The sequence below is a fragment of the Colletotrichum acutatum genome (assembly GCF_030867785.1).
Source record: "Colletotrichum acutatum strain CBS 112980 chromosome Unknown BDZ83scaffold_14, whole genome shotgun sequence".
Classification (NCBI taxonomy): Eukaryota; Fungi; Ascomycota; class Sordariomycetes; order Glomerellales; family Glomerellaceae; genus Colletotrichum; species Colletotrichum acutatum.
Genome location: NW_026849008.1, coordinates 171054 through 186415, shown reverse-complemented (window position 1 = coordinate 186415; position 15362 = coordinate 171054). Strand labels below are relative to the sequence as shown.

Sequence of the window (15362 nt, the reverse complement as noted above, 5' to 3'; positions counted from 1 at the left end):
AGCACGTCACTATCCGTAGACGCTACGCTGAGACCAAGGGTCCCAGCGTGCCGAACACGGCGTGCTACAAACCCGCGGAGCAGACTTCAAGGGTCCCTGACCGTCGACACTGCTGTGATGTTGGTCACGATCCACGTCAAGATCGAGGTTGGTGGCTTCGTGGCCAAGGTGGTTGAGGTGAGACCGTGAGAAGATCGTGGGCAGTCTGGGCGAGCGGACAGACGGGCGGCTTCCACCACGGGAGGTCAGTTAGACTGAACCTTGAGCTTGTGGAGATGACAAGATGTACTTTGGAGGTACCTCGGGGAGTTCCATCACGATATGAAGGGTCGTGGTTGTTGATAAGCGTATCCGTACAGTTTCTTTGCAGGGAGTCTTGGAGTCGGATAGGCAAATGAACGGGTCGATAGGCTGTTTGGTTGCCTCTTGACTCTTGACTCCCGTCTTGAGAATCCATAGGTTGAGGGTTGGGACTGACCGCCTGCGGTGAAGAGTTGCCGCCTTTTCCATGCAGAAGGCTCGAACCCACACAATCGGATAGTCGCATCAGATATTGTCTTGTTGGAGAATGGAGAAGCTGAGGAGAAGAGATCCATCTGGCAAAGTGACAGGTCACAGAAGGCGTACCCGAAATGCGACGAGGTAGGTACGGAGTACCGGGGACGGGTACTTGCCTGGTTGGTGAGTCCACCGTTGCTCCTCTCACCTCACCTCTCACCTCCAAGTACCTTTGGATGTACCTCCCTTCACCACTTCACCTTACCTCGCCTCACCTTGGGCAGCGCAGGTACGCTGGTAGGTATTGTATTCAAGATGCTTAGCTAAGGCAGCCTCGGTTTATCCTTGCCCTCACCCCAGTGAGACACAGAGACTGAGCACCTCAGTGAGGGGCCCGAGCAGTAGTGTATGTACCCAGCAGCTCAGCCCAGCTTCCAGCGGGTCCTTCGGGCCTGCAATCCCCACTACAACCCACTGGACGAACACCCTTTGACACCCAAATTAGCACTCGCTGAGGGCTGTCGTCACGGTGAGCCAGACAAGCCAGACAAGCCAGACAAGCCAGACAAGCCAGACAAGCCAGAACAACGTGGCCAGGTTATCCCTGGTTGCCATCCATGAGACCCAGGAACCTGCCCCCTTCTCGAAAAACAACACACTCGCAACATAAACGCGCAACGCACACGACACCACCACCACCAATGTCCAAAGGGCAACTCGTGCGAGAGATTACCCTTGGAGTCTCCTTGGGAAGCCTACCTTAGGTATTCCGTAACTCCGTAGAGGAGTACAGCAAGGTTTGCTTGGCCTTTTCGTATCCATGTGGTCCATCGGAAAATACCACCAGTCAGGATGCAATGGTCGAACAATGGCACCATCTGATCGACCATCCGTGTGACGAAAAGCCCGCCGTTCCTGGATGTGCCATGGTGATGGTCAAACAGAACTGGGCCGCTTGTTTGAGCCCCAGAGGCCCTTGAGCAAGCCTGTCTTGCCTGTCTTGCCCTTTTTCTTTTCCCCGATTCGATCCCTTTCTCGGATAGGCAATGAGGCACGGGGGAGTACTTTTGTCACTTTTTGTAGACACGCGAGACACGGAAACTGGAGAGCTGCCACACCACCTCAGCAAGGCTTTGGCTTCTGATTGAATGTCGACAGCTGCAAGCTCCAGGAGGGGGATTCGGTGGATGATCTGAGACTCAGACGACGGAGGCAGGATGAACAAGGCCCTAGACGGGATGACAGCATTGGCACTGTCATCATCAGGATGGGTTGATGAGGGGATGCCAACTGCCGTCCACCCATCCAACGTCATCCTGTACTAGCATTCTGAAAGAGAGGCAGGATAGCTGGATGTGTTATGATTTGAGGTCAGGGAATAAGCCAGCAAGCACCATCATCAACAACACTGGCTGCGGCGGCATGCGGCGGCGGGCCTGCCTTTTTTTTTTTTTTTTTTTTTTTTTTTCTTTTTTTTTTTTTTTTGTGCTGCCCAGGGTGCTCACTGCACAGGACTGACGCGAGCGTTTCGTCTACAATGGGCAAAAGGGAAACAAAATTGCCAGCCATCGACGCAAGATTCCCGAAGCCAGGATGCCTGTCTTGTTCGTTGCGTCAGCCACCGTCACTAATTATCTTCTGGATGGACAACACAAGGCGACCGGAGTGGTTGGGATGCAATTTGAGCACGAGTAACTGAGACGATTCTTATTTTTGAATTTTGAATTATGCGTCTACGGATACTGCGTATGGATCAGGTATGTCTGGGTATCACCGCTGCTGGGTAAGGCAACCTGTGTCTGTGTAAGCATGGGAATTGTTTGGGCCCTGTTCATCTGACTCTTATGAATAAACATCAACAACAATCCATGCCAAGTGGGAATTGAATGATGAGGTGAAGTCTTTCTGCCCAAGACTCGCATGTTTGGTTTGCCATGACCGAACGATACTAGTCGATAAACCATGCATCCAGATGCAAGAAAATGGGCACCTATTTAGACCCATCCATCAGGTATAGAATACCCATACATGTGTGATGAGTGGCCATTTTTTGCCGCATTTTGTCACTTTGTTTTGTGCCCGTATTCCCAATTTCTCGCTTCTCTTCTTCTTTTCCCGACTCCATTCAGTGATCCTCGCCCACATTGCTGCTGCCCCCCCCCCCTGGCCGGGCCTGCCCTCGTTCTTGCAGATACGCTAAAGAGCCGAGAGGGAAAAGAGGACCATTGCCGGGGTTTCCTTCTCGTTTTCCCTTGCCAAGTTGCCGTTACACCCCTGTCTTGGTGCCCTCTTCTCGGCCCTCGTCCACGTCGTCTTCGGTTCTCACCTACGGGTTATCCGCACCGCCTATTTCGTCCACCACTTCCTACTACATTACCTAGCTACTTGCCATCATACGGGAAGCAATGCTCCCGGCATCAATACTTGGGGGGGTGTGAGAACTACGCAAGAGAAACAAAAGACAACGAGAGAAGATAGACCAGAGAGAAAACGCCGAACCAGATGATCCCGCTCAGACAGCACGCTAAAAGTGAAGGAGTGAAAGAAAACCAAAGTTGCCAAAGAAAAGGTACACGCGAGGTACTTCCGAAGGGTACAGGGGGGAGGGCACTGGGGCCTCTGGACACAGAGCGCAGCATTGCATCAACACGGACCATTCTGCACTACTGGCGCAGGACGGAGTACCTACGCCTCCACCCCAACCTGCCTGTAATGGCATGAGCGATGTGCGATGAGAGGTTCCCATTTGTCCCGACCATGTCTTTCCTCTTCTTCGTCTCCAGCTTGTGCTTGTTGCGGAGCCCACTTGGTGCATCGCCCACCGCCGAAATACCTTCGCAGAGTGCCAGATTTCCAGACTCTCAGGCTCTAGCCTAGCCCGCCCGTCCATCTTCCCGCTCCTCGCGACTCGTTTCCCAAACTCGACTCAGCCTTACTTCGCTTTATGAACCCTGCATAACTTACCAGCAACGGCATCAGGGATTCTCTCTCTCTGTGTCTGTGTCTGTGTCCAAGTTCGAAGCCCCTTTCTGATGTACGGATACACCCATTGCTACTAGGAACGGAGCATGTACTCGGACCTGGTAATCCCAATCCCAATCCCAAGTCCAATCCCACCACGCCCGTCCATCATCCACCATCCATCATCCACCTACCTCACTACATATACCGCCCCGACCTCCCACCTCACCCAAGCCTCTCTCCTTGTGCTCTCCTACTCACCTCTCCAACCCGACGTTGCGTGATCACATCATCCCTTTACGACTGAGTACGAGCTACTGCCCTAATCACACCCGATTACAGGCTGCATACGAATATGAGCAGCACCCCCTACTGCTCAGGACCGAGGACAGGAAGAGTTGGCTTTTACGACGTTTACCACCCACGACCGACACGATCCACCAACAGATAATTTTCTACCCGTTCCGCTATTGCTACTGTTGTAAAGCAGAAACCACTTCGCATACACACACATTCCAATACAAACAATCACATATCGGACCCAATAGTCAGAGCCGCCGGCACGAGACACAACGACAAGATGGGCAACATGGCGAGACAGGTCCAGAACACCGACTACTCGGACGACGAATACGGAGCCGAGGACGCCTACTTCACCTACCGACCCCTCTCCAACCTTCCCACCCCGCCACCTTCGTCCAGGAATTCTTCCGCCCACCAGAGCCCGAAAACGGCCTTGGAAGAAGGCGACGTCCTGCAAGAAAAGTTCCTTGGTACGTGCAGCCGAATTACGTGATGGCGGATTGGGGGAGAGCTTTGGCAACCCTTACAAACTTTACCCCCTCTTGCTCCAACGCTCGTTCGTTCGATGGGCATGCTCCAAATGCAATATATTATATGCAATGTAATGCTAACCTCCGCGCGCTTGCAGGCCCCGCCATCCACCTCGTCAACCTCGTTCCCACGTCAGCTTCCCTCACAACTCCGTCGGTGCCTCTGGTCCAGGCCATGCTCAGCCGGTCCGGCCTCCCGCTCGAGACCATCGCCTTGGCCGTCTGCATCCTCGACTCTCTCAACTCCAAGTTCGCCCTGAGCTGGCGCTTGCAGTGCCCCCTGCTCGTCGACGGCTCTTCCTACAACAAACGCCACACTCTTGGCCACAGCCCTCTCCTCGATCGCCGCCGCCAGCAGCAGCTGCACATCGACTCGGTCCAGCCCGAGCTCATTATCCTATCTTCCCTCATAATCGCCGCTAAATTCACCGACGACTGCCACGACTCGACGTCATACTATTCGTCAAACTGGGGCAAGGACACTTGGTCCTGCGAACAGATCAATGTGACGGAACGCTGCATCTGCGAGAACCTCAACTACCGCATCAAGCCCCTGGTTGACGATGAGGATCTGCTCGCCGACACCATGGTTGACATGCAGCTGGCCGCACGGCACTACAACTCGGCCCGCCCCGTCCAACCCCACGAGATGGGACACAGCAAGAGCAAGAGCATGACGATTGGTACCGCCGTGATTGGTCTGGGCCTGCAGCTGACGCCTGTTGACACGCCCAAGTCTGAGGCTGAGTCGTTTGGCGACGAAGTGCGTGCGGCTCTTGAGAAGACGACTTTTGGCGGGGATTACATGTCCCTGACCTTTTCCGGCAACGACATGGGTCTGTCTCCAGTCGGCGAGGAGTTTTGAGGATCGAAGACGGAAAAACAAAAAGGGACCATGGGACAATCAGCGAGCGAGCGTTTTTGTTTGACTGTCATTTGCATGCCCTGTTGGATACTGAGAGGACATCTCGGTTGAACAGCACATTTGCATGAGCCTCTCTGGCTTGTTGTATACTGAGGGCAATTTTCCAGAGCTTGAACGTTTTTAAGGATACCAAAACCTCGGCCTCGACGAGGGCTCGATGGGTTACGCATCTTGTAATTTTTCTTGGGCGATCGGTCAACTGGGCGTGGCGTATATGGTGGATAAGGGATTTTATCGGATGGGGTCTTGGGATCTGGGTTGCGATACTGGAAATCATGGTTCATCTTTTTATCATACCCTATTTGGTAATGTAGTCCTGGAAAGACAGCATTAAGTTTCTCACTTTTACACACTGTTCCTTCGCCGTGATTGCGTATGATGAGTGATGGTATTTTGACCAAAAAAACAATGACCAAAGTTCACATGTCTAACCCTGCGACTATTAAGGGCTCAATCTGTTAATCGTCCACTTCTCCTCCTCACCCTCCACCTTGTCATACACAAACCGATCATGAAGCCGACTATCCCTTCCCTGCCAGAACTCAACCCTCTCCGGCACGACCCTCAACCCGCCCCAAAACTCGGGCACCGGAATCGTCTCCTGGTCCTCGAACCGCTCCTCCACCTCCTTCACCCACCCCTCCAACTGCGCCCTCCCGTCATCCTTCTCCCCCTCCTCGCCTTTCACCCCCTCCTGCGGCTCCAGAACCTGACTCTGCCGCGAAGCCCACGCCCCGATCCGGCTCCCGCGCACGCGGGTGTCGTAGTACACCTGGCTCTCCTCCCTACTCAACCTCTCCGCCCTGCCCTCGACGCGGACCTGCCTCTGCAGCGCCTCCCACCAGAACGTCAGACTCGCGTGCGGGTTGGAGGCGAGGTCGGCTGCTTTGCGGGAGGTGCCGAGGTTGGTGTAGATCACGAAGCCGCCTTTGGCGTCGAGTTCTTTGAGGTAGACCATGCGGGCGGAGACGCGGCCGGAGGGTAAGGAGGCGGTGGAGAGGGTACAGGTTTCCGGGTGGGAGACGGCGTGGGTTTGTTGGGCTGCCGTGAACCAGGTGTTGAATTGGTGGGTTGGCGAGGTCGGGTGCAGGGAGGGGAGGGAGAGGCGGCCGAGGGTGAATTGGTCTGCGCGGGTGTTTTGGGAGGAGCCGGCGGGTGCGACTTTTTGATGTTAGCTTTTTCCGGTGTTGTATGATGAGAGGGGTGGTGGGATGAGATGAAGAGGTGAGATGGGAGGAGGAGGATGAAGATGAGGGTGAGATGAGGGCCGTTCCGTTTCGGCGTCTTCATCATGCATCATCTGGCGACCCGGCCCTTCCACTTCTCATCGTGCCTCTTCACCCGGGGGTGTCATGCTACGCAGATCAAAAAGGGCAGTGAGGGGAGAACTTACAAATGAGCTTCTCGCTCTCGGGAGGCGGGTGCAGAGCCATCTTGAGCGATCTCGAGAATCTATACGCGAAGCCGGGCCTCATATGCGAGAGGTCAAAAATTCACCTCGAGGTAAGGTAGTGAGTGAGTGGTCTCGTTTGCCAGAGCTTTCCTTACCTATTACACGACTTTCGTCAGCTGATGGAGGGGGGGGGGTGTTGGTTTTCTTGTAACCCAATGAGACAGCAACTCACGAGGAAATGGCTAGGTTTGACGTGAAGATTGATTGTAGCTTGGGAAGTTGTGTGCTACGCAAGTATCGCGAGGAAGTGATGCTGCGCAAGGTTGTGAGCAAGAGTGAGGTGATTTACGCGTTTAAAAAAAGCGGTTGCAGCGTCATGTCATGACTTGGAACTTTCCCTCTCATGATGCTTGCATTTGAGTGAGGGGCACCGCAAGCTGCAAAAAAACGCCCCACATTCTCGAAGCACGTTGGCTGAGGGTGGACAGCCGCAGAATGTTCCACCCGTTCTTCTCCCCTTCCCACACCTAGACACCCAGACACACCGACCCAAATATCGGATTGTAGGCGCAGCCGCGCAGCGCGCAGAACACCCACATTGCGGAGCTCAGGTGCGGAGCAGGGATCAGCCCAGCACCTGAGTCCTTCGATCGGACCACTTGATGACTACACATTGAGAGACATCACAGAACACACAGAATACACACGGAACACACATGCACGCAAGACACGCACATAACGCAACAGACCAAACAAACGTATCTCATTCCGTACATACGACGGGTAGGGGGTATCATATCGTAAAAAAACGTAATCCAGGTACGCAAGATACGCAACGTACGCAACAAACGTAACGAACGCAACGCACTATACGCACTACCCAAAACACCTCTAAACCCAAATAAAACATGTAATCCCTCTTACACCACGACGTCGTGATGGCGCGAGCCAAACAACGGACGTCTTGACGGCGCGCTTTCTTATACGCCAGTTTTGAGGAATAGTTGCTTCCTACTTTGTGTGTGTGTGTCTATACTATCATCCCGATGAAAAAAGAAAAGCCCAAAAACCCAAAACACCAAACTGTTCTAAAAACTTTTTTGCACGTGTGCTTTTTTTCTCATGTCCGAGTTCCCCATACAATTAGGAAAGAAAGCCAAAAGAAAATCTCATCTCTATGGTGCCATAACCAACGCAAGCAAAGCCATGCGGCAGTACAGACCATATCTCATCTGTGCAACTTGTCAGCATTGTGTTCAACTCTCAAGGATCAAGGGACTTACCTGTCGGAAGTAAGCCGCACGCTGGTCAGTGTCAACCTCGGGCGCAATCTCCTCGTTTCTCGGGAGAGGGTGCAGAATACACATGTCTCTCTTGGCCGACTTGAGAGTGCGGTTGTCAATGCGGTATGAGTTCTTGACCTTCTCGTAGTCCTCAACCGTCGGGAATCTCTCCTTCTGGACGCGAGTGCAGTAGAGCACGTCGCTCTTGGCCAGGATCTCGGGAGTAAGCTCCTCAGACTCGCAAAGGAGCTGGCCAGACTCGACCAAGAAGTTGCGCACGTCGGTAGGCAGGGCAAGTCCCTTGGGAGAGACAAGCTGAACCTGGACACCGTAGTCGCGGAGAAGGTAGATCAGGGAGTGGACAGGGCGACCGTAGAGCAGGTCACCAACGAAGGTGATAGTGAGACCCTGGACGGTACCGAGCTCCTCACGAATGGTGAAGAGATCAAGGAAGGCCTGAGTAGGGTGCTCCTTGCTGCCGTTGCCTCCGTTGATGACGGGAACGGGAGAGTATCTCTTAGCAATCTCCACGCTGTGCTCGTCAGGGTGGCGGAGCACAACGGCGTCACCGTAGCAACCGAGGGTGCGCAGAGTGTCTTGCAGGGACTCGCCCTTCTGCACCGAGGATTGAGAGGTGGCAATGGCAACGGTGCGGCCGCCAAGTCTCTGCATCGCGGCATCGAAGGAGGCAGAAGTGCGGGTCGAAGGCTCGTAGAACAAGGTGCACAAGACCCGGCCTCGGAGAACGTTCAAGACACCCTCGCGCTGGACGCCCAGGCGCATCTGCTGAGCCACAGTGAAGAGGTGGTGAAGGTCAGCACGGGTGTACTGGCTGACAGACAGGCAGCTGTGGCTCTTCCACGACGAGGGCTGCGACAGGAGGTCCTGAAGCTTGGAGCCAACGGCGGGGTGGAGAGGGGCGGGAAGACCGAGGTCCTCGAAGCCGCTGTTGCTCTTGTTGGGCAGGTAACCGTCGGTGGGACGAAGCTTGGTGGGCCTGGAGGTGTTGAACAGCGACGGGCGACGGTCACGGGGGCTGTCAGGGTTGGTCAAAGACTGCAGCTGAGGCTTGATCGCAGGGGACATGGGCAGAGCACCGTGAGTGGACATGTCCTTGCCAAGAGCAGGCAGAGCCAGCAGCTCGCCATCCAGGCAGACGGTCTGGTCCTGGAAGGTCACGCGCTGGACGGAACCGCGCATGGTGCGGCCCGCGAAGGGAGACCAGCCGTTGGTGTTGTGGACGGCGTAGGGACGGTCAATCTCAACCTCGACGCTGGTTCCAACCTGCTCGTGGAGCTCGAAGATCTCCTTGGGGTTGTCGTAGAGACGAGCCTTGATGTCGTCGACGGTCAGCTTGCCCTCAGTAACGGAAGTGAGGAGCAGGGGCAGAGCATCGGCGATGCCAACGGAAGGATCAGCGGTCTTGCCCAGAGAGCTGGCAAGCTGGTAAGGCAAGCTGCCAATGGAGAAGACGTCGATGGTGCTCAGGTGAGCCCAGAGAGCGTTCTGGTCGGCCTTGGTGGGGAGCAAAGCACAGTCGGGGAAGTCATCCTGCGAGAGGTACAGGGAGAAGATGGACACGTCGCAGGTGACCTTCAAGCCCTTGGCCTTGCTAAGGGCAATGAGCTTGATGTCGTCTTTGGTGGAGACCGAGGTGACGTGAATTCTCCGGTTGTGCAGGCTGGCCAGGAGCAGGATGGAAGCCAGGTCGGTGAGCTTGGCATCAGTGACAATGGGCTTGTGCGCGGGCCACTTGTCAAAGTGGGCAGTCACGGCAGCGACCTTGCTAATGTTTCCAGACAGGTGGTTGAAGGGGATGAAGAGCGATCCGACCTCACCGGTGACGTGGCTGATACGGTCAGAATTGTCAGAGGTGGCAGTGACGGAGAAGTTGAAGTCGCAGAATCCACCCTGCTTGCTGCTCTGCTGGGCAACCTTCAGGCTGACGGCATCGGTGATTGAGCCATCGACGCCGACAGGCATGATGCGGACCATGCTGAAACCGGCGGAGAGCGAGGCCTTGGTAACAGCCTTGAGATCCTTGCTTCCGGCAGTAGCAATACCAGGAACGAAGGCAGCGACGTTGATCAAGCCAGGCAGAGAGATGGTGCGGTGGCTGGTCTGGAAGTCGCGGCTGCCGACCTCGAGTCCGAAGTGGCGGGCAATGGCCTCAACGAGAATCTTGGCGTTCTTGACGTTGGTGACCAGAGGAACCTGGTAGTCGACGGCCATACGTCTGGTCTGGTAACCCTTACTCATATAGTTCGCAGGACGGCGGTACTTGTTGTTGGAAGGCAAGTTGATGTAGAGATCAATCATGTTCTTGGCCAAGTGCTGCGTGAGAGAGAACTCGGAGCGCTGGTCCTCCTGCTCGTTGGCGAGAACCTCCAAGTACTGGACGGGGATGTTGTGCTCCTGAAGGAAGTCGGCAGTACCAGCGGTAGCAAACAGCTTGTAGCCGAGGCGGGCAAGCTTGTCGATAGCGGGCAGCATCTCCTTCTTGTCCTTGTAGGAACCGATGGACAGAAGGATGTTGGCCTTGGGGATCTTGAATCCGGTGGACATCAAAGCCTTGAGATAGGCCTCGTACTTGTCGACACCGAAGCAAGCAACCTCACCAGTGGAAGCCATCTCAACACCCAAGACGGGGTCGGCGCCGGAAAGACGGGAGAAACTGAACTGGGGAACCTTGACACCGACGCAGTTGGGGGCGATATCGGTAGCAGGGTAGGCCTCGAACGGCTTGCCAGTGATGGCCTTGGTGGCCATCTCGATCATGTCGACACCCATGACCTTGGAAACGAAGGGGAACGATCGAGAAGCACGAACGTTGCACTCGATGACCTTGATGTCGTTGTCCTTGGCGATGAACTGAATGTTGAAGGGACCAGTGACGTTCAGAGCAGCACCAATCTTGCGAGTGGCCTCCTCGATTCTGGCAATGGTCTCGGGCTCTAAGTCCTGAGGGGGCAGGATGAGAGTGGCGTCACCAGAGTGAACACCGGCATTCTCGACGTGCTCAGAGATGAAGTGGCCAATGACAACACCGTCCTTGGCAACAGCGTCCATCTCGATTTCCTTGGCGTTCTCAATGTACTTGGTGATAACGACAGGGTGCTCGCGGGAAACCTCAGCAGCCTGGGCCAGGTAGTTCTCGAGATCCTGCTCGGAGTAGACAGTGTTCATCGCAGCACCCGAGAGGACGTAAGAAGGTCGCACCAACACGGGGTAGGAGACAGCGTTGCAGAACTTTTTGGCCTCGTCGAAGCTGGTCAACTCCTTCCAGGTGGGCTGATCAACACCAATGGTGTCCAACATACGAGAGAACTTATAGCGGTTCTCGGCGTTGTCAATCATTTCAGGAGAGGTACCAAGGATCTTGATGCCAGCGCGGTGGAGCGGCAGAGCAATGTTGTTGGGGGTCTGTCCACCCATGGCACCGAGGACACCGCCAGCGCCCTCCAGCTGGTAGATGTCGAGGATGGATTCCAAGCTGATGTTCTCGAAGTAGAGCTTGTCGGCCTCGTCGTAATCGGTACTGACGGTCTCCGGGTTGTAGTTGACCATAATAGTCTTGAAGCCATCCTGGCGCAGGGTGCGAATAGCGCGAACAGAGCACCAATCGAACTCGACGGAAGAACCAATGCGGTAAACACCAGATCCCAAGACCATGATACCGTGGTCATCGAAGGACACATCGCTCTCGGTCGCGTTGTAGGTCAGGTAGAGGTAGTTGGTGTGAGCAGGGAACTCAGCAGCAACGGTATCAATTTGCTTGACAAACGGCATGATGCTGGCCTCCTGTCTCAGAGATCGCACGGCGATCTCGTTGGAGCTCCAGAACTTGGCGAGCTGACGATCAGAGAAACCAAGTCTCTTGGCCTGAAGGAGAATTGCAGGGGACTTGGAGATGTCGCTGGTGGTGTAGTTGGTCATGTTCTTGGCGAAGTCGCTCAAGCCCTTGAGCTTGTTCAGGAACCACTTGTCGATCTTGGTAAGCTCCCAGATCTTGTCGACGGTGTAGCCAGAGTGCATAGCGTTGGCAATGGCGAATAGACGCTGGTCGGAGGGAGTCTGAAGCTCGTCATCGATGGACATCAGGGCCTCGGTCTCGTTAAAGCCCAGGTTGTGGAAATCGATGGCACGAATTGCCTTCTGGATGGCTTCCTCAAAGCTCCTGCCGATGCTCATGACTTCACCAACACTCTTCATGGAGGAACCAAGCTGAGTGGAGACGCGGGTGAACTTCTTCAAGTCCCAGCGGGGCATCTTGACGACGACGTAATCCAGGGAAGGCTCGAAGCAGGCGCAGGTGGACTTGGTGACGCTGTTGGCAATGTCCTTCAGGGGGATACCGAGACCAAGCTTGGCGGCGATGAAAGCCAAGGGGTAACCGGTAGCCTTGGAAGCAAGGGCAGAGGATCTCGACAATCTGGCGTTGACTTCGATAATGCAGTACTCCCTAGAGAAAGGGTTTAAGGCATACTGAATGTTGCACTCTCCGACGACGCCCAAGTGGCGAATGACGTTGACAGCGGTAGTGCGGAGCATGTTGTAGTCCTCGTCAGACAAGGTCTGGGAGGGAGCGACAACGATGGAATCACCGGTGTGAATACCAAGGGGATCGAAGTTCTCCATGTTGCACACAGTGATACAGTTGTCCTGAGCATCACGAACGACCTCGTACTCGATCTCCTTCCAGCCCTTCATACTGCGTTCGATAAGCACTTGGGGGCTGGCGGCGAAGGCCTTGTTGCAGAGATCCATGAGCTCGGCCTCGTTGTTGGCGAAACCACTGCCGAGACCTCCAAGAGCGTAGGCGGCTCTGACAATGACGGGGAAGCCAATGTCCTTGACACAAGACATGGCCTCGTCAATGTTGCTTGCAGAAGCAGACTTGGCGCACTTCTCACCAATAGAGTCCATGCTGCGGGCAAAGAGCTCACGATCCTCGGTGGTGATAATGGTGTCAATAGGGGTACCAAGAACCTGGACACCGAGCTCCTCGAACTCGTCCTTCAGCTGAATACCGACTGAAAGAGCAGTCTGTCCACCAAAGGTGACGTAGATGGCATCGGGTCTCTCGTACTGGATGACCTTGCGGACGAACTCTGCGTTGACGGGAAGGAAGTACACCTTGTCGGCAAGACCCTTGGAGGTCTGAATCGTCGCAATGTTGGGGTTGATGAGAACGGTGTAGATACCCTCCTCCTTGAGAGCCTTAATGGCCTGGGAGCCAGAGTAGTCGAACTCTCCGGCCTGTCCAATACTAAGACCACCACTGCCCAGAATGAGGACCTTGCGGGGGTGGACGCGGGGGTGAAGACGCTCGTTCTCCTCGATGGTGCCACCGGGGAACTTGACCGGGGCGTTGAGCGCCTTGGGGTCGGCGGCGCACTCCTCAATGGTGCTAATGAAGACATCAAAGAGGTACTCGGTGTCGCGAGGACCGGGTGTGCTCTCGGGGTGGAATTGCACACTGAAGTAAGGCTTGGACAGATGGGCAATACCCTCGTTGCTGCCGTCGTTGGCATTGACGAAGAGCTCCCTCCAGTCGGCCGTCAGAGACTTAGAGTCGACGGCGAAACCGTGGTTCTGGGAGGTGATGTGGCACTTTCCGGAGATCATGCTCGTGCAGGGAATGTTGTGACCTCTGTTGCCGAACTTCATCTTCTCGGTGCTGGCACCGGAGGCACGGGCGAGCAGCTGGTGTCCCAAGCAAATACCAAAGACGGGAGTCTTGGTCTTCTCCATGGCAGCCTGAATGTTCTTGACGGTGTTCTCCAGCATGGCCGGGTCACCGGGACCGTTGGAGAGGAAGAGACCATCGTACTCTTCGCCCGCCTGCTTGACCAGGTCGTGGTCCCAGGGGCAGACCAGGACTTCGACACCGCGCTTGAGGAAGCATCTCAGCTGGTTGTACTTCATACCGACGTCCAAGCACAGGACGCGGATAGGTCGGCCGGAGGGGTGCTTCTTCACGGCAACGCTCGAAGGAGGCTTGTACAACTTGGGAGCCTTGATTGATACTAGAATGCAGAGTAAGCAAAAGCCGAATCAAGAGAATTGTTGGCAGAACTCACCCTCAGCTACGAGGTTCTTCTCGTTGGGGTTCACCCAGTCGACGGCCTGGAAGTCCTCAATGGAGAAGGACGCGACACCATTGACGTGACCATTGGCGGTGCCGTTGGTCAGGTTCTTCTTTTGCAACAACAGGCGGCCGAGGGTGCTGCCCTGTGACCTCAGGTACTTTGTGAGTTGCCTGGTGTCAACGCCGTAGATGGCGGGGACGCCCTGCTCCTTGAGCCAGGTGCCGAGTGATGACTCTGCCAAGAAGTGGGAGTAATCCTCGCCCGAGTAGGAGTGGGCGACGAGACCGGCGATGTGAATCTGGGACGACTCGAAGTGAGCGGGCAGGTCGCCCAGGAGCTCGTCAATGGTCTCCCGCGAAGGGACACCATAGTTGCCAACCAGAGGGAAGGTGATAACCAGGATCTGGCCACGGTACGAGGGGTCTGTCACCGACTCCGGATACCCCACCATTCCGGTCTGGAAAACGAGCTCTCCGGCGATGCTCTTCTGAGCACCGAAGCTGTAACCCTGGTAGACGGTGCCATCGGGCAGCTCCAGAGCCATGAGGCCCTCGTCATCGGAGCCGACAATGCGGGCCGCAGCCGGGGGGTAGACGGTGGGCGACATTTTCGGTTGTGAAAGGAGGAGTTTCTTCTGGGTGATGCGGGGCACAGAGAAAATTGACGGGTGAAGAAACTCTCGGAGGGAAGAGGGTCTAAAGCAACAACGATGTGAAAAAAAGAAGTGCTAGAGAAAGTGACAGCAGCGAGCTCGTCAAAAGAGTCTCGTAGGTTGGTTCTGGAGCTTCCCAGCGATCATCTGCCACGATAGATCTTCGGGAAGTTATGCGAGTTTCTAGACAACCATTGTCGGAGAAAGAAAAAAGGAAAAAGAGAGAAGGAGGGAGAGAAGAGCCAAACAGCAGGACCCAAAGACTTTTACCTTGCTCTGACAGAGAGAAAAAAAAAAAAATTCATCTGGTTACCCCCCTCCTCCATGCTCAGGGCCTTCCCTCGCTGGGGGAGGAATTTAAGAGTGGATTGACCAATGATACAGGCACAATCCCTGGACAGTGGAGTCCCGGCTACGTTGACACAGATCTGCAACTGAAAAAATACGGCTTATGCTTCACCGAAATCGCAGGCGGTCAGCGACAAAAGGTCTAGCGCAATCTACCAAGTGGGCAGAAAGTGGCAGAAAATGGCGGTAGGTTTGGGTCATTGCCGCTTCTAGCCATAGGGCGGGGGAATTAGCCCCGCGTCACCAGCACCAAAATTCACCAATGCCACCAACAGCCCGCCCGGATGGCTGAGGTTGCAGAATTTTGTCAGTCTTGTCCCTGCAGAAATTTCTTTCCTCACCTCAAATTCTCCTAGCTTGAGTGGCCAGTGGTGAAG

At 55.1% G+C, this 15362-nt stretch overlaps 3 protein-coding genes across 3 annotated transcripts; 1 reads left to right on the top strand and 2 right to left on the bottom strand.

Moving 5' to 3' along the window:
* Nucleotides 1-4039: 4039 nt before the first annotated feature.
* BDZ83DRAFT_648245 (uncharacterized protein) lies at nt 4040-5157 on the top strand (the record flags this gene model as incomplete). The annotated part of the gene is made up of 2 exons (XM_060510164.1): nt 4040-4232; nt 4391-5157. The coding sequence occupies 2 exons, from the start codon at nt 4040-4042 to the stop codon at nt 5155-5157; spliced, it is 960 nt and encodes a 319-aa protein (XP_060368953.1).
* A 502-nt stretch (nt 5158-5659) lies between these two features.
* On the bottom strand, nt 5660-6650 carry BDZ83DRAFT_748703 (pyridoxamine 5'-phosphate oxidase; the record flags this gene model as incomplete). The annotated part of the gene is made up of 2 exons (XM_060513657.1): nt 5660-6378; nt 6611-6650. 2 exons carry the CDS (start codon nt 6648-6650, stop codon nt 5660-5662), a joined length of 759 nt encoding a protein of 252 aa, XP_060368952.1.
* A 1135-nt stretch (nt 6651-7785) lies between these two features.
* On the bottom strand, nt 7786-14592 carry BDZ83DRAFT_569357 (carbamoyl-phosphate synthase; the record flags this gene model as incomplete). Its single annotated transcript, XM_060504184.1, has 3 exons — nt 7786-7842; nt 7894-13922; nt 13977-14592. The coding sequence occupies 3 exons, from the start codon at nt 14590-14592 to the stop codon at nt 7786-7788; spliced, it is 6702 nt and encodes a 2233-aa protein (XP_060368951.1).
* Between the last annotated feature and the right edge of the window lie 770 nt (nt 14593-15362).